The sequence below is a fragment of the Colius striatus genome, chromosome 1, assembly GCF_028858725.1.
Source record: "Colius striatus isolate bColStr4 chromosome 1, bColStr4.1.hap1, whole genome shotgun sequence".
NCBI classification, from domain to species: domain Eukaryota; kingdom Metazoa; phylum Chordata; class Aves; order Coliiformes; family Coliidae; genus Colius; species Colius striatus.
Window position 1 is genome coordinate 149906065 of NC_084759.1, and position 21960 is coordinate 149928024.

General features: G+C 44.2%; 1 protein-coding gene across 5 annotated transcripts; it reads left to right on the forward strand.

The window, feature by feature from the left end:
* Positions 1–2940: 2940 nt before the first annotated feature.
* On the forward strand, positions 2941–21851 carry TMEM263 (transmembrane protein 263). Of its 5 annotated transcripts, none has more exons than XM_062011636.1 (5): positions 2941–3062; positions 6454–6515; positions 7598–7718; positions 11866–11935; positions 17126–21851. In XM_062011636.1, exons 4-5 carry the CDS (start codon positions 11872–11874, stop codon positions 17410–17412), a joined length of 351 nt encoding a protein of 116 aa, XP_061867620.1. In that variant the 5' UTR covers positions 2941–3062; positions 6454–6515; positions 7598–7718; positions 11866–11871; the 3' UTR covers positions 17413–21851. The 5 variants fall into 5 exon arrangements, with proteins under 5 accessions (XP_061867620.1, XP_061867654.1, XP_061867637.1 ...); XM_062011670.1 differs by having other exon boundaries at positions 7601–7718; XM_062011653.1 differs by lacking the exon at positions 2941–3062 and adding an exon at positions 3154–3236.
* The last annotated feature ends 109 nt before the right edge of the window (positions 21852–21960 follow it).

Here is a 21960-nt window from a genome sequence, read left to right on the forward strand (position 1 = left end):
AAGATCCATCTCTGGCCTTCATCTTTGGCTGCTATACTTTATTATCTCTAGAAATGAACCAAGTAAAACAGCACATGCAGTATCTCAGGTGCTTTCTCGCTGTGCTGCTCATTCAGCTCTCCAGTTAAGTAAAGAGTCCAGCTGGAGTTTGCTGTTCACTCACATGCCCATGGACTTCAACAGACCGCAAAGCCTTTTGCTCTCACCAAAGCTTTGACTTTTCACAATGGCTGCCTACAACGGGAAAAATGAGATTGCAAGGCCTAGGAGTTCAGGAGACACACATCACGTTTTAAGTTCTGCACTGGAACAGCAGGGCTCCTTTCAGAGCTGTCTCCTAGGTCTACATTGAACCCAATACAGTGAAACTCCAACCCTGGCTGCAGTTCCCCATAGCTACTGCAGAAGTAGAAGTAACCACAGTCATTGCAATGGAATACAAAATGAGTATATTTTGACCTTGCTTCTATTATTTCCTGCATCTGTAATCATAGTACATTCACAGACAAAAATCTCACAACCTGTAATCTAAATGAAGGAACCACACCTTGAGGGAGGAGGGGTGGGGAAGACTGAATGTTGCTTTTTTTTCCATTTAAAAATCATTAAGAAGCTGCTTTTGTGTCATTTCCAGTGAAAGGAGGTTATTTATTTCTCATAAAGACTAAATATACTAAGGTAGTCTTTACTATTGCAACAGCGGACTATCTTTGAGACTATTTACAGAAGAACCAGTTAATGCATAAAAAAAGAAAGGAGAGCAAAAATAGTCACAATGGTGACATCTCTGCAACAAAAACCTTTTCCTCAGCTTTAACGTTGGTTTAGCAAAGTAACAGGGATGCTCCTCACGTGTCTTCTGCCGTTTGCAGAGATGTCAGCCTGAAGTGATTTCAGTTGCTACACCTGCCTGTGAGGCTCCACCGCCAATGGCTGTGGTTTTACAAGGAAGCTGGTGCTTTCCATTTGCTTGGCAAAACACTTCACCAAACCAAGTGCTTCTGTCCCATCCTCTGTTGTCATGGTTTAACATGATTAATTCATCAACCCTGTGGTGTAATGTGACCATTCCCATGTCCTGAAAGATCCCAAGGTGTGCTCCCAACCAGACATTGCCCTTGGTTTTTCACTTGGATTATCTCTATTCATGCTTTCACCTGTTTGGTGACAAACTAAAGAACACAGCTGGTATTTGTTCAGCAGGTCAGGAACACCAAGTCCCTGTTATCAGCCAGCCTGTCTGAGGCTAGATCTGCATGCTCTCATGGAGGAGAGATCTCTTTTACCTTCATCTCACACCTGTGTTATATCCTTCTGTGCTAATCCAGAGGTAAACTGCTGGAGCTCAGTTTACAGAAGAACTAATTGGTTTGGAGAAGTCCAGGAAAGATTATGTTCCATACATCCCTCACTGTGGAGAGGATGGAGCAGAAGGGCAGCAGTCAAGCTGGGCAGAGGAAGTAGGTTTTGCCTATACAAGTTTTTTCAGTTTTGTGAAGCATTTCATGGGGTGCTCAGTATTCCCACGCTGCTGAGAAGGGTCTTGTTTCTAAACTCGCATTTAAGGTACATGGGACTTCTCTCTCTCTCTCCCCCTTGGCTATCCAACACTTCTTCCTGTAGTAAACCTGAAAGTCACTGCTCATACCCAAAGATCCTTAGAGATGGAGAGGTCCCAAGGAAGGAGCTGCATGTGAGAAAAACTCTTTGCCCAACTACCTGTGGTGGTGTAGTTAGCTAGAAAATCCTGATCTGACTATAAATTCATTCCCTACAGGTTCATAGAATCACAGAATGGTAGGGTTGGAAGGGACCTTTAGAGATCATCTAGTCCAACCCCCTTGCAGAAGCAGGTCCACCTAGATCAGGTCGCACAGGAACGCATCCAGGCGGGTTTTGAAGACCTCTAAGGAAGGAGACTCCACATCCTTCCTGGGCAGCCTGTGCCAGGGCTCTCTCACCCTCATACTAAAGGAGTTTTTCCTTCTAAGTAGAACTTTTTGTATTCCATCCTATGTCCATTATCCCTTGTCCTGTCACCGGACGCTATAGAAAAAAAAAAACATCACTCCATCCTCTTGACACCCATCCTTTTAGGCACTTACAAGTGTTGATGAGGTCCCCTCTCAGTCTCCTCCAGACTAGACAGCCCCAGGTCCTGCAGCCTTTCTTCATAAGAAAGATGTCCCTATACGACCTAATCTAGGTGGACTTGCTTCTGCAGGAGGGTTGGACTAGATGATCTCTAAAGGTCCCTTCCAACCCTACCATTCTGTGATTCTATGTTCCAGTCCCCTGATCGGCTGCATACAAGTAGCTCCACACACTCAAGTAATAGCTGGGATAAAGAGCGCAACGTAAATGCTGCTTAACATGAACTCTGGTCCTTCAGATGAGAAGTGCCACAGCGAGCTTCTGCAGCCTTCACTTTGTACGGACTGCAGGTGAAGTGCCAAATGGGCACATCTACTCACCCCAACTTCTCTGCCCCCCAGCCCAATGCCACAAGCCAATCTCCTGCACCCTGTAGCATCTCAGTCAGTGATGGCAATGCCGTCCTCCCTGTCAGCCTCCCCTCTTCCCAACCACTACCTGGCATCCCTCTCCACCTTACCGCCCTGGCAGCTACGACAGCATCCCTCTGCACAGGAACCAAACGGGCCCTTCGCGGAAGCCGGACCCCGCGTAGCTGGGCCTGCCCTGCCCCCCGGCGGTGGAAGGTGACCGCGGGTCCGTGGAGGGCATTAGGGTCGGGCAGGGGCCTGCGCAGCCCCCCGGGGGTCTGCTGGCGGGGCCGCCTGACGCCAGAGCACGCGCCTGCCGCGATGGGAGGCCCCGGGAGCTCCCCGGCAGCCCCGGGGCGGGGAGGGGGCGGGGGCGGCGGCGCCTGCGCGCCCCCCGGCCGCCGAGGGGCCGCGCCGCGCCGGGCGCTGGGGCGGGGTCTGCGGGCGCCGACGGGGCGGGCGCCACGTCGGCAGCTGGGAAGGCGCAGGACTAAAGTCTGCGGCGGAGCGGAGCGGAATACAGCCTTGGTCAGCCGAGCCGGCCGTGTTCGCCGGGCGGTGAGTGAGGGCTGCGCGGCCCCCCGCTCCGCCGTTAGCCGGGCAGCTGCCCCAGCGCCCTTCCTGCCGCCCCTCTTTTCCTCCCCGCGCAGGAAGGGAAACTTCTGGGGGAGGAGGCGGGTGGGGACCCGGCGGAGCCGCCGGCGGGAGAAGCGAGGCCAGCACCTGCCCCCGGTACATCACGCCGCTGCGGGCTGCTCCCGCCCGCCTTTGTGCTTCCTGCCGCGGCACCGGGGGGCGGGAGGCAGGGAGGGCCGGGCCGGCTGCAGCGGCTCCGCCGCGGCCTTGGCTGCCACGTCAGGGCCGCCGCCCTGCGCCGAGGTGCCCAGCGGTGCCCGCGGCCGGCCCGGCGCGGGAGGCGGGCAGGGGGTCGGCATCGGGCCGCTTTCCGACCTCCGATGGGGAGGCAGGTAGCTGGGAGGGGAGAGAGCGGCGGGGGCTCGGGCAGCCCAGCGAGAGGCAATGGGGGTCTCGACGGGCCGGAGTGGGCGCCCCCGCGGCGCGGGAGCGGGCTGGGGGCGGCTGCGCGTCCCGCCGCTGCTGCCTCCCCGCACCGGCGGCCGCGCGGCCCCAGCCCGCCGCGGGGGACGGCTGAGGAAGCCGTGCGCGCCTCGGCCTCGCTCCTCCCCGGTCTTGTGCTCTCCCGTGAGCTGCTCCGCGCCAGGAGGAGCTTTGTTTCGCGTTTTCTTTGCATCTTTTGAACTTTGCAGTGTTCTGATGTTTTCTGTAGTAACCTGCTCTTTATTTTGTCCATTCCTCTCAACTCTAGCTTGACGGAGCAGAATCTGCAGGAGTTTTGTGTAAACTGTTTCAGAGCAGCTTAGCTTTCTGCATTCATCTAGCCTAGGCTTTTACGTAGTGTGGCCTGAAAATATATCCAAGTTATTTTAGCCGTGCAGCTGGTTCTGGTCATTGTATGAAGCTCATGGACATCCCCTGCGGATGCGATTAAATGCTTCCTTCTGCTCCTTTAACCTGGCTGAGAAGGAGAGCTTGGAATCAGGATGTCACTCTGTAAGGGAGATAAATACCAAGTGCACGTAGCCTGCTTCAGTGTGTCCAGAGCATTCCTTCTGGCAATATATCTCTATAATTGGAAGGGTGCATACAAGATAGCCTAATTTAGTACACAAATACTGGTTTATATGCACATCCGTTTTAAGGCTGCTCAGTAAATACTATCCAGGCTGGCTTGTTGGGTTTTTTTTTTTTTTTACAGCTTTCTGTTAAGCTGTGGTTAAACATCCAGTCAAGCTGCTGTTGCCTCCTTGGTGTAGAAATGAACTATGTCACAGAAGCGCAAACCAAAAAGCAATCCTTGTCTGGCAAGTGAACAGGTCTAAGTGTCAAGCAGGAGCCAACCAACAGGTGTTGGATGGTAGGGAAAATTCATTATTTCATTAGCAGGGGTGGCAAGAAATTTGGGCTTTATCATTCTGGCTGTGAGGCACTGACAGGTTTCCTGGAAAAGCAGAGCTGAGGCGAGCGTGGAGTGCGGAGCTCGGGCATTGGCAAAGCATTCAAAGAAAGAGGGAAAGACTCTGCTTTGGAAACCTGAGCTAGCAGGAGGCAGAGGCTGATGGGACTGGGAAAGCAGAGCTTGCGTGGCTTTGCTGAAGCTGTGTCCTGTACCCTACAGGAATTTACTGTTTAATTTCTATACACCAGTTTTGGAGGACTAGAAAAGAGGAGTTCAGGTTCCTGCTACCTTTGATTTGGTGTCCCGTGAATCCTTGCTTCAGACAAAACTCAGTTGCCAATATCAGGTGTTCCCTAGAGTCTCTATACTTTAGTTGAGGTTGATGGAGAAATGCTGGATTCCCTGATAGGCAGACACAATGCTGTCATGTCCTGGTCAGAGTTAAGAGTAGTTTTTTGCAGCAAATAGATCTGGTTTTTTGCCTTTAATTGTGGTGTGTATTTCTTTGGGGGTTTTAACACAGATGCATTGCATTACCTTCTCAGCTGTGTGCTGAACCCTGTGTGCTGTAAGCCTCTAGAGAGTTGTAGCCTATCCTGCTGTAAGTTTAAAAGTAAGCTGTGTTTCACAGCAGGAAACTTCGGATACACATTTTATAGTCTTTCCCTCAATACTATGTCTTTTTGGTTTTTATCCCCCTGTGAAATGGGCATGCTGGCTTCGAAGACAATCTAGCTTTGTATATAAATCTGAATTTTGAAACTTGGCTTTTAAACAGGAGGCTTGTTAAAATGTCAGCTATGCTCTTGGGTTTTAGCTGCACGCTTTCTACATGCCTGGATTTGTTGCTTTACTTAAGCGCTGTGAGCATTGACTCTTGTAGAAGTTCAGTCAACTGTCTCCCTTCTACCTGAAAAACACATTTCCATATTGGCTGTGCCCCGAGGGTTATGTCTGAGGAAATCAACGATGCTGAGCACTCTTACCCTGTAACATGTTCCAACCCCTAGTCCAAGAGAAGCTGATAGTCAGGGGTTGCTTGTGCAGCTTGATGTGGCACCCTGAAGAGCAGCCATAAGTGGGGTTACCTCTCTTCTAGCTTCATGATTGTTTCCTTGTTTAGTTTGGAAAGAAGAGTACTTCTTAAATATATTCCTTAAAATATCAGCTCTAAAAATTTTTTTTCCTTCGTGTATGTGAAAGACATCGAGTTCATTTTTAAACCCACTGAAAGGGGAGAAAGAGAGCCGTGCATGTGGCAAGGCTTGTTTTGTTTTCCATCAGCTCTGTCACCAAGCTTTCTAACTAACTGCATAGCTGGTGGGCAGAAGGAAGGTTATTTTTTTCATGCAATGAGTTTACTTGCAGTTCTGTCAGGTGAGTAGTTTCAATGCTGTCTGCTACTGCAAGCCTTCTGGAGCAGTGTTATGCTGCCAGCCAAAATTGGCGCCATCCTTGGGTAGTTTCTGCCTGCAAATATCTGAGTAGTGGCATTGAAACAAGCCAGTGTGTACTGGCTGCTGCTCAGGCCAGGTTTGCTCTGCAGTAACAGTTGGGCTTTTTGTCTGTGAAGTCAGACATCGAGAGCATCATCTGAATCTCTGGAAGTTGCACACACATCTGTAAAGGTCAGAGTCCACTTCTCAACACAAAGATAAAATTTGACACACATTGCTGTCCAAGAACTGCAGACTAGTTAAGGAGAGGTTGTGTCTTAACATTGATTACCACACTGTGTAGTAATGACAGCATATGAAGCATGTAAGGTTATCTCCATTGCCCAAGAACACAGAAGGAATTAGTGTTTTAGAGAGACAGATATCTCACAAAATCTTGCCATCTAAAGGCCATGGTGCCAAGTGTGCTTCTCGCCTGCCGGGAGGCTTTGTATTCCCGTTTCCCATGGCAGGTATGTGACAGTAGCACTGTTTGGTAAGATTATATTAACCTTCTGCTTTTCTTTTCTCATAGGTGTATGCAAAATACTTCTTTGGAAGCAGCAAACTAGAAACCTTCACGGAGGAGCATATTTGGTGAGAAAGCTTTACTTTGATCATCTTTGATTAAAGTACCTCCAGAGCTTCCTAGCGCTTTCATTCCTGTAACGGTGTTAGTGTTATACATGCTATAAATAGCTCTTAAATTAAAAATCCTGTTCTAAGTGATTCATTACAGTTGTGTGGAAGTTTGAAACTCCCTATGTATAAAGCTTGGAAGCTCACTGTAGCAGGAGGTTGGACGAGATGATCTCTAAAGGCTCCTCCCACCCCCTACCATTGTATATTTCGTGTTCTGACAGTAGGAAAGTGCTTTCTTCTTCAAAACCAATTGAAAGAGTGACTTCATTTTTTTAATTTTAGTGTGACAGTTGATACGTGTTTTAACGTGTTGTTTGAAAAGATGAGGAGCTATTGCTTCTTGCTTGAACAAGTAGCTCCCTCATAAGCACACAGAGGGGGGAAAACCTCACAAGGTAGTTTGCTTGTGTCTCTGAAATCTAAGGATCTGGGTTTACTTCCATTTCTTAACATAAGAAAACACAAAGCTTACGTATTCATCTGCACCAACAAAGGAGGAACTGAAGAGTGCCGCTGATATGCCATGTATCTTCTTTATGATTGTCTATGTGGGTTCTGACAAGGCTTGGAGAGATCCTACCTCATTCCATGTGACTCTTTAATGCAGTGATAAATAAAACTCGAGGCTTTTCCCCTGTGACACAAGACACTGGCATCACAGGATGAAAACGCCAAAGAAATGCATTTGCTTGGGTTCTTTTTTTCCCCCTTTATTTTTTTTCCAGCTGATCTTAGCATACTTTGAAGAAGATCCTGAAAAGGTATTGGAAAAGTTCCAAAGTTCAGGCTTCTGACAGATCTTTGCCTTGCTGCATGCACTTGCAATCTTCATGACTAACGATTCAATACATGGGGGACTTTGGATCTGCAGCTTCAGTTAGCAAAGTTCCTTGATCAATACTGTGTCTGAATGACCTAATTGTCTGCAAAACAGTCTTACCCTTGCACCTTCTGATTGATGCCTTTTAGCTAAGTTGTGATCTCTGTTGGGTCTCATGGGTTTTGCTTTCTTCTTTTTTATGGGTACGTGCTTTCAGCAGGGAGCCTGAAGAGGAACCTTCCTTAGGATCCACTGCAGTCTGGTGACCAGGGGACTCTGTTGCAAAGTGGGACGTATGAGCTTGAATCTTAATAGACAAAGGAGGCATTGAATTGTAGGTGAGTGCTTTCATTTTGGTGGAGTTACGTAAAAGCTAGTGAGGAGTTTCTGCTTTTCTAACTCAAATGTTTGAAGAGAAAAATTGTATTCCTGTCCTTTTTGTCCAAAGACTGGATGAAATGATCTGCCACCAAGCAGTTTTTCCAGGCCTTTGATCTTCAGTCAATAGAAATACCTTAATTCTCTGGAAGGGAGCCAGGTTTGAGACATGCTCCAGTGGGTCGTGTTTTCTGCTCACCAGATATGCTACATGCATTTTAGGACATGGGATTTTGGATCACTTTTCAGGGGCTCTAAGGTTTCCTGACGTGGTAAGTGAGATAAAAGGATGCATGACGCAGGCTGTAACCTAGGTGTCTGAAAATTTTCTGCTGGGAGCCCTTTGTTGGATCTCAGTCTTGTTTCTCTGATTCACTGGAGAGCTTCTACAGAGAAACAAAAGGACTTTAACTGCACTTTGTGAGCTCTTGTGTTCTGTTTAGGGTCAAACTGTGAGCCTTTTCTGACAGTGGTGTCATTCTGTTTTAACTTATATTGATGCAGTAGGAGAACAGTGAGTAAAACCTAGCGCCAGCTGGTTAGTCCCATCTCTTGCAGCATCTGTAAAGGGCTTCCAAAAACACATCATACCTGTGGTGGTTTAGCCCTGGCTATGTACTAGGTGCCCACCAAAGCCATGGGAGAGAGTCCTCCATGAACTTCCTCAATGTGGATCCTTCCAGGCTACAGTTCTTTGCAAACTGCTTCAGCATGTGTATCATCCATGGGGGAAACAATCGTTCAGGAACTAATTGCTCCAGTGTGAGTCCCATATGAGGTCACTGTCAGAAAACTTGGTATGGGCTCCTCTCTCCATGGGTTCGCAGGTCCTGCCAAGAGCTGTTCCAGCATGGGCTTTCCACAGGGTCACAGCCTCCTTTGGGCATCCACCCACTCCAGTGTGGGGTCCTCTGTGGGCTGCAGGTGGATCTGTCTCCATCATGGACCTCTGTGATTGCAGGGACAGGACTTGTCTCACCATGGGCTGCACCACAGGTCGCAGGGGAGCCTCTGCTCTGATATCTGGGCACCTCCTCCCCCTCCTTCTCCATTGACCTTGGTGTCTGCAGAGATGTTCTCACATTCTCACTCCCTGCTGCTGCTGCCTTTGTCAGCAGCAGGTCCATCCTAGAGCCGACTGGCACTGGTCCTGGCCCTGTTGGATACAGGGGAAGGCTCTAGCAGCTCTTTTTGAAGAAGCTACCCCTGTAGCCCGCTGCTACCAAAACCAGGTCATGTAAAACCACTACAATACAGTAGTCTTCTACTATCTGATCTCTAGGCACCTTGAGGGTCCCTTCTGTGTCAAATTCAGTCCTGTCAGCAGTACCATACTTCTCATAGCTGCTCCTCTCAGGCCCATGTAGTTGTCTGGTAGCAGCAGGTTACTGGTGCCTGGGCTGTAGAAGATGGCCCACTGTGGTCTATGTAGATGTAAGAGAGGGAAGTATTTCTGTGGTCTAGGAGTTGCAACTGTGTTCTGTCACTCACATGCAGAGATTTGTTGTGTAGTATTCCTGCCTACCTTTTAAAAGCAGCTTGTGTTAAAGAATGATGTGACCTTGATGTTCTAGGGAAGGTAGCAGAGGAAGGCATGCCTAATCTTACCACTTTTTTTTTTTAATCTAGTGTTGTGACTTTTATATGCTGGTTTGGATTTTTTTAATATACTTTATCACTAAACTAGAAACTGTGCTGTGAAGATCCCCTGCCAATATATAGCTTCACTTATTTAGCTTTGCAGGAACCGCAGGCAAACCTGACTGCAGCCTAAGCTAGATTCCAGAGAGTTATGAAAGCATCATTTAGCTGTGCTGTTTGCCAGTCTGACTCTTTCCGTTGGATGAGTCTTATCTTAATTAAACACTTGCATGATGCCCAGCACAATAGATTCTCAGGGCTGTTGGTGCTGCTGTGTCCGATACTTTCTTGGCAGCAGAAAATACTGGAACTTGTGCGGTGCCTCGTGACCCTTTCTAGTGTTCCACCGTGTTCAGAATGGGTGTCTTACTCCAACTCTCCTCTAAACTTGTTCATAACCCCTGACAGTATTTTGTCTTTTCTCATGAGATTAAATAACTTTGCTGAGCCTCTTGTGAGGAAGTGTTGACAGAAACCTTTTGGGTTTGTTCAGACAAGCAATTTCATCTAGGTTTATTTTGGGAGTTACCTGCTGGTTAGATACAAATGTATCTGTAGCTTAACCCATTTGTGCCTCCCTTAATTCTGCATTAAAACTGTTTTGGTCTCTTTTTTTGGTCCTTTGTTTGAAGTAAGATTTCCTAAGATGTGACTTTTATTTTACCTTTTTTAGGACCTTCCCTAATGCAGCAAATAAAGTCCTTCCAAATTCCTGATAATTGTCTTAATGAACAAAATGGCCATGTGTTGAGTCAAAACATAGTTGCTTCATCTTTGTACAGATGTTCTGATCAAAGGATGTCAGCCCTGTCAGTTTCTTATAGCATTTGCCTTCTCTTTCTTATAGTGCTTGATATCTCTGTTTCAAGGTGGGAAAAAGCAACAACACAGTGAGGATGAAATACTTCCAGTTCTTCCAGCTTGCATTAGATGAATGCAAAGAAGTTGTGTAGTACCTGCTTTTGGTAGCTCCCTGTGATCAGTTGAGCTCTTGTTTTCCATTTTTTGTCTTTTTTTTTCCTTCCTTGACCTACTGACTTGTGATTAAATAAAATAACAGATAATTTTCCAAATTGCCTCTTGGCCCTCATGTATTCAGTTGTCCATCTTGGTGACTTCCTACTCACTTTCCTGTTTCTTAGCTTCTACGTTTGCGTTCGTGGCTCCTGAGAGGTACTTTTTCAGCATCACCATCAAATCGGCCATCTGGTAGTAGGTGTCTTTTGAGTGTTTTCCTGTTCAGCTTCTGGCATAAAGGTGCCTATGTTTTGAGTCATGAACTGACACCCTTAGTGCTGGTTGTGAGGACTCTTTTAATATTCACTTTAAGCTTGCTTTGCATCATTTAGTGTGTGGGTGCAGGTTTTTACTGTGATGTTCTGACTCCATAATTATACTGTGCGGGTTTTAGCTGTTGGTTTCCAGGTGAGTCTTCCCACTCTCAAATTCTACCTCTGCCTCCTCATCCCTTCAGATTCTAGCCACTGCTTTCTCACCCAGAGGAGGTACAGAGAGATCTGGGCATGGTAAGACAGGCTGGAATTATTTTTGTGGTGGTCGATGACTCCTGGAATAAATGAAATTATTTAGATTTGTGTATATGTGCATGGAAAAGGAAAAGAGGTCACTGGCAGAAAGATAAGAAGGATGCTGGGTGGTATAATGCAACTTAACACTGAGGGACATGTTGGTAGGTGAGGAAAGGAGAGGGGAAACCTGGACTAAATATTGATTTCTTCCTCTCCAAAGAGAAAATGGAGTAAGCAAAGCTGCTGATTTGTGCTTTCTCCTGTGCTTCCCCTCGTCAGGGACTGCTGCTCTAGAACTGCTGGAGGAAATGGCTTTTGGTGTAAAGAAATGTTCTGTCTGTAGTGTTTTATTTGGAAAACTTGGGTAGAGTTATAACAGTCTGGTTCTGCAACTAGCACCACACCATGGATGCAGTACTGCCACAAGATTCCATTGCCTTTTTTTCTATGTTGTTTTCATGGCGTTGGTTTAAGTTCTGTTGCAAGAACTTACATCTTCAAAGTAGTGCTTTACACGTACTAACAGATCTTACAGGCATGGTGCTGTTGTTTTTTTCTGGTGTCCACTGCCTCTATGATCACTGGGCTTGGCTTTCTTTAGTACTGAAGCTGTTGTATGGCAGTAGCTGTTTTGATTTTTATATTGTTTTTCTTCAGGATTGCTTTTTGGGTTTGAGATGCACTTGATATGGGGTGGCAGCCCTCACCAAGCCCTCCAGCCTGATAGAGGGCTCCTTTTTCCTGTAATAAGCGTGGTTAAAGAACACAAAAGCCTAATGTGACAGTGAAATAGCGATGGTTTAGTGGCAGCTTCCAGTGTATCTAGTGACCAAAAAAAAAATCTTTAGCTACATGAATTTTAGATTCATGGATTACATTGATGTTTTGCCAGAAAAGATGTACAGAGTATGTGAATTTCTTTTTTTCTTTTTTTTAGGGAATAATGAACCAAATGGATAAAAATCAACAGGAAGTCCCATCATACCTTCATGAGGAGCCTCCAGAAGGTATGTATTAGTTTTTATAGTATCAAGTAAATTCACAGAATTTCATCAGAAGTTCAGACCTCTTAAAGAAAAAAAAGGGTCTGTAAGCTGAATGCTTTAACTTTCATTTGAGCAACAGTAAGTGAGCCAGGCCTGGGATGGGATGGGCCTGGATTATTGTTTACTTCTGCATTTTCCTGCTGTCCAGATTGGTTGTTGAGTCTCTTTCTCTGGGGGTGTTTAAAACCCAGCTGGATGAATTCCTGTGTGACCTACTCTAGGTGGTCCTGCTCTGGCAGGGGAGTTAGTCTTAGCTGATCTTTCAAGGTCCCTTCCAGCCCTTGAGATTCTGTGATTACAATAAGGCCACCGAATATAACTCGGTAAACAACTGTGCCAATAAATTATAGAGAAGGTGGGCAGGTATGGAAGGACATAATTTGCAGATTAGTTTCCAGAGATGTGATTTGGTCCAATAAGTATTTATTTCTGATGCTCCATGTGTGAGGTGGAAAGAGCGCAGCTTCACATTTGGGGATCTTACTGAGTTCACAGAGCTTGTGGCTTTTAAACAAGATGTGTTTAAAAATGTGAAACTTCTATTACTACTTTTGGAGACCCTTTTCCATTATACAGTTAACTGTGGTTCTAACTGTTAACTTAATCTCATGGTTTTCTAAAGACAAAGAAACAAACACATGCTTGATTTTATTAATGCGGTGTCATCTTGGTCTCCTGAACCAAGTGAATGGTAAATTGGCTATTAAATCTGCAGAGGAAATGCAATTGTAAATGAGCAGAGTTCCCTTCCAGACTATGGAATGACAGGACTGTGAAGAGTCCTGTTTGCATAATGTGTCTGGAAGCATACTAGATCAAAAGCCATTCTTGGCATACAGCTTGTCTGGGTTCTGTCTTCTCATGATTTAAGACCAGAAGTGTTGGATGTAGGAGGTGAGTGAGTCCTGATTCCACTCAGTTTGTTGCTTTTCACTTTGCAATAGCCTTTTAAAGGTCTGTATGTTTGTTGGTTTGGGATTGTTTGGGGTTTTTCCTCAGGTTTTATTTGTTGTTTAACTGATTTTATTTCACTTGGGCAACATCATTATCCACTAACTGTAGCAGAAAGGGTTGAAGTGAAATAGCTTGCTCTGTTCCTAAAAACCTATTAGGCAGGAAACACAAGTACAAGAAGATGAGAGGAAAGGGAAAAATAGATTTGTGTCACAGTGGTTCTTAAGCTCCACTATTCTTGAACTTTTACAGTATCATGTTGTGAGGGGAAAAAAATCTTTCTTGTTAAGCATTTCTGAAAACAAATGACAGGTTGGAAACTATGGCCTAATGTGTGTTATCTTAAAGTCCAACTTTTGAAGTGCTTTTTTCTCTTGCCTTAAAAACTGAATAGCTGTATATATGTTAAACCTCATGTATAGAAATTGATCGGTGGTCTGACTGGTAAACTACCACGGATTCTTGAGGAAGGCAGGGAAACAAGTGGGTCGTTTTTGTCATCATAGAATATTCAGTAGGTTGTTCCAGATCCAGAGCATAACAGCAGAGTCTGATCATAACTAGATATTGCAAGGTTTTGTTTAGAACTTGTAAGCGATTGATTTTTCATCTGAACAATATCTTCTTTCAGTATGACAATAGCCGGTTTGAATGTAAAGTTGGTGTAGTTAAGACAGTAGAAGGAAACACAGCTCATCTTAGTGGGAACTCCATCCGTGAAGAGGCTTTTTCTTTTTGGTTCTCTGTCATGTGCACTCTTCAAGCCTTATGAATTTAGTTAAAATGTTGGAATATCCTTGAACATCCCAGTTTTAAATGTCATACAAGGCCTTCATGTGCAATCCACTTACTCCATCATAGGAAAATGGCCAAATGTAGATGGAAGGCTACCAGTTAAGTGTTGGCAAGATCAGCTCTCTGAACAGACTGCCAAAAAAAATCCTTAGAGGAAAGGCTCAATTCCAAAACCAATTTGCAGTTTTTTTCTAAAAGGTATAAATAGTTCCAGTTTGTCCAAGTAGCACTCGACAAGCCTGGTGCCCAAAGGCTTTAAAGAAATGCATGTGTAGGACAAGCTTTTGTGCTCGTGCTCTCTGAGTGGTGCTTTATTTTCTGCTTTGCAAGTGGCACCAACCTTTGCAACCTAAATTCATTCAGACTTGTTCACTGTTGGACTCTGGAGGAAGCTGGCTTCAAGGTAGCAGGGCAGAGCCAACCCCTGAGCAGGGAACTTGTGTCATTTTCTCCCTAGATTTAGGAATGATGTGTTTTACCCTCTTTCTCATACTGATTAGAAACAAGGAGAGCAAGAATTCATATCCTGGAATAGAAAAGAACCGGCAATAAAAACTCTTTTCAGCTGTGGGCGTTTATTAGATCTAACGGACAATGTGAACAGGAATGAAACGGGAATGTGTCAGCCATCACCAGAACCTATTAATACAAGCCACAGTTTGTGTTTTCACTTGTGAAATCGAGTAGATGTTGCCAAAAGATTGGCTACCTGAAGTCATGTGAGGAAAAGCAGGTCAAGATTACTTTTGCTTGTTTCTCTGTTAGTTTTTTAAGTTAGCTGTGATGGGTCTTTTCTGGCAAGTGTCAGATCGGATTCACTGAAAACTGCTTTTAAAATTCAATGGGATAAAATTTTTCTCTCATTCACCCTGGTGACAGTGATCTAGTTAGCTGCAAGTGAGGCACTTTTTGACTGAATTTTTGGTCAGAAAAGTAAGTCTGGTCACAGGAATCCTCTAATTAATAATACTTGCACAGTGGATTTTATACCAGGCTCTATATTTATTGCTTTGATTCTTCAAAGGCTTTCTGTATGTAGATAGAAGTTCTGATCTCTGTGTACTTACATTGACAATGCATACCTGATGGAGGTGTCCAGGTTGAAAGCTGCCGGCCTAGAATGAACCAGCCAAGGGTATTACTTGGCTTCATGTAAAAGACTGTCATTTATGTTTCCAGTTTCCATGACCCTTTCTGTTATCTCTATCAATTTCTTAAGTAAGAGAGACTAGCGCAAGCTGGAAGCATTTTCAGTATTTTTTTTTTGCTCCTTCAGCTGCACTGTTTGTATGTTTGTTTTTTTCTTTTTATCAAACTCCTAAGAAATTTTCTCATTTAAATGACATATTTTGTATGAATTCTCAGGGTACATGTAGGAACTCTGAACTTCATGCTTTTGTGAATGAATTCCAAGTCCTGGGTCAGTCCTGGCACTATCAGAAACTCCTTGGAGGAGGTGCATGAGAAGTTGTTCCCCCTCATCTTATAAGAAGTGACTCCTGGTAACTGGCCTCTGAAGGCAAACTGTCAGCAGTCAGGGCACTGGAATCAGAGACCTGTTCTGCTGGTTCTAAAGCATGTTGCACTGCACAATGGATGTGTTGATGGGAGCTGGAGAGTGGACTCTGGAGGATCTAGATCTTTTTTCTTTACCCACACCTCCCTTGGTTCATTGTCCTCTTCTGAGCATTTTCTTTTGGCTGCTGCCTTGCTCACCTCTTTATTTTGTGTTCATTTCTTCCCTTGCTCTGCCCATTGGGGTTCCACTTGCTCTTTTCTTGGTTACCTCTGTCCTTTTTCTCCTAAGAAAGGGAAACATATCTATTAAATCCCATGTATTGTGTGCAGGTAGCTAGAACATAGGAGAACCTGTGGAATTCCTGCTTTGCTGTCTGTCTCTTGCCATGGTTCTCCAACTATTCTGAAGAAGTGTTTGGAGTTGGTGAGGAATTAACAGGACAGGAGCTGTACCTGTGCAATGTTGTTGTGAAGACCAGAGACTTTCTGAGGTTCACATTGAAAACACCTCGCAGACAAACATTTGTCAGGGCTTATAGGTGCAGTCAGTGATATTGTGTGCTTAATATATTAACAGCCTATTTCCTCTTCCTATGGTTTTTGGAGATTTAGATGATGCTTATGCAGTAGCAGGGCATGGAGTCTTCATTTCCTTTGGAGTTGGTGCACATATATCCCTTTAGGGTTTTGGATTTTGAAGACTACATTTAGAAATATAAATTAATTACTAAGCCAGTTAGCCTTCCAATAGTTAACTCTGAGAGTCTTTCTGTTACTCATAATACCTTGTTATTTTGAGGCTATGTAATTGTACCATAAATATGGAATAGGAGTTGACTTACACAGCATGTAGCAAGAAACTGTGCAAAATGCAGGTTAAGCATAACATAAAAAAGAAAAGAAAAACATTTATGAGGTCGATAGCATGCAGGAACCCTAGGGTTTGAGATTTGGTTTTGTGCATCATATTGGGACTTCTGTTCCAACTATTATTATTGTTCAGCTCTTTCTATTGCTATTGCCTTTGGGAACCACTTCTGGTATTTAATGAGCTTATTTGGCCATTAGAGTTCCCTGCTCCTCTCTATTCAAATTTACAGTAAAGACCTTTTTGGAGGAACACATTTGTGTACATGATGAAGAAAGGAAGAGATAAAGGGAGGAGGTGGCATCAATCTTGTCCTTCTTGCACTTCTTTTGAGTCTTCTAATTGCTCTCAGTAACCTTCTTTCCATCTCTCCTGATCCTTGCATACCACTCACCTAAAGATATTTTCAAAACTAATTACTAAGGAAAGAAGCAACTTTGTCTCCAGGTGAGCTCTTTTCAAAGAACAGGGCTGATTGAGTGGTTTCTTTTTTTTGGTAACCTTCAGCTCCCTTTCTTCTGGAAACTTTTCCCAGTCCTTAGAGATTTGAACAGCAGAATAATGCTGCTGCTTTTGGGGGTGCCTCCCATCTGTGGGTTAACTCCTAATATTATGATAGGGTGAACGGGAAGATGTGTCATGTCCCTCTAATAAAGTCCAGAAGTGAGGCTGATTTGGCTTCCAGAGTCTGGGAAGGTAGTGGTGTACATGGAGGACAGAAGTCTAGCACGTAAGACTGCCTGGGAGCTGTATGTCTGATATCTTTAGGCTCAAGATTGACTTGTGGTTTAGAAAACAGCATTTGAGGTGTGTCTCGCTGCAGCAAAGTCTTCTCTTACTTGTTGCCATGGTAGTGTAGGAGCATCCAAGAAGAGTAGCCTGCAAGGTAGGCCCTGCAGGCTACAGTGTGCAGTGGCTGTTAGGCAAGGGAAGGAAATACTGCTGAACAACTTTTCCTTTTGAAAATACTTTAATCCTACCCCTGTGATTGATCTTCTTGTTGTTTCCTCCCTTAGGTTCATTAAAAGACCACCCACAGCAGCAGCCTGGCATGCTTTCTCGTGTGACTGGTGGCCTCTTCAGCGTCACAAAAGGAGCTGTTGGTGCCACGATTGGGGGTGTTGCTTGGATTGGAGGAAAGAGCTTGGAAATAACCAAAACAGCGGTCACATCTGTGCCTTCAGTGGGAGTGGGGCTGGTCAAAGGAAGTGTGTCTGCTGTAGCTGGAGGTGTTACAGCTGTAGGATCTGCTGTTGCAAGTAAAGTGCCTTTAACGGGAAAGAAAAAGGATAAGTCTGACTAAAACCAAAACTGAGACATAGTCAATTCTCCCAAATATTGCATCAGTGGCATTTAAGTCTGCTCAGATTTGGACCATGAGAAGCCATGTGTCTTAGACACTCTTATCTTCTAAAGAGTTGTGCAAGTAACTCAATTTCATCTGAAAATGACAGAAGGAGCTTGGCTAGCACACCTATGAAGATTTGTTAGAGCCTAGATTGAAGCTTTGTATCGGGTGAAATGTTACACTTGATAACTATAGAAGTAAGTGTATCTGAAGGGATAATGCATATTTGAATATTCATTTACTGAAAGGTTTTTTTGCAGCTTTGGACTAAAATGTGAACATAGAAACTCAGTGGTCCCTGCCATACCATCAGTATGATGAGATGCCATTTACCGTTCTCAATGGTTTCCACGTCCTCCTGCTATGGATCCTTCGGCTGCAGAACGACGTCACCAGACATACCCCAATAGTTTGGGTTGGGAAACTGTATTTGCAGGCAGCCTGTAAATGATCCGTAACCTCAGAACTGGACGTGTGCAGAAACTGGAGAGCAGGAGATAGAAGTGAGAGAGACTTGATGATGTGGTAGAAGGGATTATAAAGAATAAATGAAGTTAACGCCTTATTAAAAAAAACAAAAGTATCTTTGTACTGGGTGAAGCTGTGTAAAGACCTTTCCTGTCGTTTCAGCGCCATTCACAGAATGAGCTTCAGACTTGATAGCTGAAACCTTGTCAGTTTTTACTGAAAATAAGATTGCTCCATCTCAGGTGTATTTAATGATACGCATCTATCTCCAGCAAGTGGAAACTTGCTTCTAGTAAGCCTCTTACAAGCGCTAGGGAAAATGATGGCATAATGGAAACTGGACTGATGTTTGCAGTCGTCTAGATCAACGGTCTGACTTGAAATAAATTCCTTTTTGTACAGCTGGGAACCACTGAAGAACTAGCAAAGCTGTTGCCTCAGCTCTACAGTGTGCCAGGTGAGCTGCTGGCTCTGTTTAAGCAAATGCAAGGAATTTTTCACTACATCTTTCTCTTATACTTTGCATTTTGATTTTGGAGTAAAATGCAATACTTTTATTTAAAACAAAAAAAAAAAAAAAAGATGAGGCCTTAAGAGAAAAAAAAAAAAAAAAACATCCACTTGTATACTGACAGAGTCCCAACATCAACACACCTCAGATGGGAACATCTGGAGTTCCTCTACAGCGTGTGAGGCAAAATGCACTTGTAACAGCACATCTGAGGCTGCCTTAAAATAGAAGCTGTTGGTGATCTCTTTTTTTTTTTTTTGTGTGTGTGTACTGACTTTGCAAATAAGTAACCTCTTTGGAAGCCCATAGAAGGCAGCTGTGAATGTTAACCAGTATTTTCTAAAACCTTGTGTTCCTCCAGAGAACTTCTGAGCATGTAAGTTTCCTTTTTCAGTGGCTGTGGGTGTACAAGAAGGACATATAGAGAGACCTTATAGAAACTTTAAAAAAAAAAAAATCAAAACATGTCACTTGTCTAAACTTGGTCCCATATTGGTGGGCATTGAAAGTACACTATGTGTAAATTATGGTACAGGAGTTGCTATGTCTCTGAGCCATTTGTACTTCAGCTGCACTCTGCAACAACTTTGATGTTGGTAACTGTCTATGTTGGCAGGATGGTATTGGTCAGCACAGGGACTGGGGAGGGAGAGCCAAAACCCAGCAAATGCTCCTGCTCCTTTCCTTTAGTGCACCAACTGCTTAGCTCCAGTCTGCCACAGGGATGTAAGGAAATAAGTTTGTGCAACAAATGGAAAGTATTACCTGGCTGTTAAAAGGTAGTGGCATAGAATATGGTGTGGTGTAAGGATACCATTTAGCTCTAGAAAAGAGCTGTCTTGGGCATCAGAGGCCACCTGGCTGCAGCAAACCGTGTAGCATGGTCTGCTCCCCTGTGGCTCCCAACATATCCTGCCACTAAACTCTGAAATGTCACCTGTTTGGAGCACAGTGGTATTGGTGACACTCAACTGAATCCTTCCCAATCGTCTTCTGGAAACATAAATGTCATACCCCTTTTTTTTAATGATGTTTTCTCATTTTTATACTATGAAACTTGCTGCAAGCAAGTGTGGTCTGAGATAAGCAATGTTAGATCTGTAAAGAGCTGCCAACACTTTATTATGGTTTTTTTTCTTAACATACTCTGTAGTTCTTAGTTCTCAATCTTGTAACTGAAGCTTTAACATGGTGTATGGTTTTAGTTTTCAGAAAGAGCTTTGTCCTATATCCTGCCTATTTTCCATTCACTTACGAAACTTGCTTTGTCTTAAACTTGTTCTAATTCTGTCCTGACACTTGTTAAACATTAAATTGTTGCTGTTTCAGATATTTGGGAGCTTCTTTAGTTGATTTGTGGAGAAACGCATACTTGGGTATCAGTCTTCCCACAGTATCATGCCCCAGAGTGTCTTTTACCTGCATCTAAATTGTGCCAACCAGCTCTTAACAAACACTGTAACTACTCTGTGTAGACTATGCATAGACACAACACAGAATCTCTTGTACTAAATTCTCTTTTTTCATGGGTACTAAGGCTTGGGGATACCCTCTTTTTAAGATGAAGTATGGAACTGAGTTTTTCAGGGGAAAGTGGGGTTGCTCTTGTCTTGGGGTTGTTTTTGTGGTGGTTTTATATTGCTCTCCTTTTCCCAGCCCCTGTTTCAAAAGGGGAAATGTTTGTGAAGACTGATATGTATGCCTGGCTGCTCAGTATGTCATGAAAGGCTTGTCCACAGGCTTTTATCTGTCAGACTAGACTTTAACAGTATAAACTGGTTCACATTCACTGTAACAGCAAGAGATGAGGAAGCAGACTTCAGCAACACATTTTGGTAGCTGGGAGCTTCCCAGAGGTTTTACTACAAATGAATCCCGTGAAGAATAGAGAAGCAAGTCCCAGGTGTAGAGTTGTGAATAAAGGACTGAATAAGTTTCTGTCTGCCGGTAGAGAAAAGGAGCCTTTCTGCTTATGCTTTTGTTTTGGACTGGGAGGAAGAAGTTTCAAGATTTGGAATGGCAAGTGATTTTGTGGTAACTCCGCCTGTGACTCAGTTAAGGAAGTATGTCACTGCTGGTTTGTTGTCCGTTGCCACTGGAAATGCTGTGAGTGGTGGGAATACGCCCTTTCAGGAAGGTTAAAAACATACCTGTAGAAAGGCTGAAACTAAATTTTCAGGGAAAAGGCTATTCTACATCTTTGTTTCCTTTTCAGTTCTGTGGTTCGGCCTTACAAGACTGTATTATGAATAGCTTCAGAGAACTGAAATGCCCCCTTGTGTCTGAGGGGAAGGAGGCTTTTGAATGCAAATAGTATTGTGGTCTGCTTTAATAGCTGAGCACTGAGGTACAGCCAGAAAGTGACAAAGACATCTTCCTGTGAATTTTTAGTATGGCTATCTTCCCAGTGTCCTCTTAAACAGTAACATGTTTGGAAAAGTCAGCAAAGACATGGCTTAGTACTGCAGCCTGAATTCCATCGTGTTGGTGCTACATGCCTCTGCTTGAATTCTGGCCAGGGTCACATGTGCTCCTGTAAGTGTGATGTTTCCCCCCTGCCCCAGGCTGCTCTCACATCCACACTCGCCAGCATGGCCATCGGCTTAAGACCTTCAGCTGTTGAGATCTTGGCACTGCCCCAACCAGATGTTTCTGGCCCTTTCCAGGCTCGCAGTGGATACCGTGACAGGCTATATCAAATCATCATCTCACAGCCCACCCTCTAAACAAGTAATTCAATGCTGGCTTTCCTCAGCAATTTAAAACTTTCCTTTAAGAAACCCTGGACTTGCTGCCAAAATGTCTGTTAAAAAATGACCTTGAAGAATGGCCCAGAGCACGGGGGGTGTGGAACTGGCTTTTTTCTCCTGCTGACACGAGGGAACATGTACAGACTAGTTGCTTAGGAAACTGTTTCTGAGAAAGGAAATCACTGGTGATCCTGATACTATTGAGATGACCGTCAGGGATGCCACTATTTTATATTATCATTCCACAGCCTGTAAATGAAAATAAATAAAATCCCCCCAAGGACTTAAACACTGTCAGAGTTACTATTTTGAAAGCCAGCACTTGTCAACAATTGCCATACGGTGTTATCTGAGAAGCAGCATCACCCATATATTTAGAAACCGTGGCAGCTGTTTGCAAATCTGGTAGTCATTTTTAATCACCAGTGGTTTGCAGACTAGACTTCTGTTACACCTAATATAAAAGCACAACTTCTTCCTTTCTCCTACAGCTGTCTTGAGACTCACTTCAGTCTCTCCCTTGCACTTTTCACTCCCCTCTTGGACAAGAGCAAGAAACGTATTTCTTCCTGCCCTAAGTCTTTTGCAAAAGGAGTAAATTTTGAATTCTTAGAAATGTAAAGGAGGTTGTCTTAACAGCTTCTTTACAGTAGGGCCTTGCTGGAACAGTCACTAAATCGTCCTACCTTGTTCTCAGACTGTGCTTTAGGTAGGCTTTCCTATCCAGGAACTCAAGCCTGCTGCAGGACAGGATCTGGGAGCAAGAGGTATTTC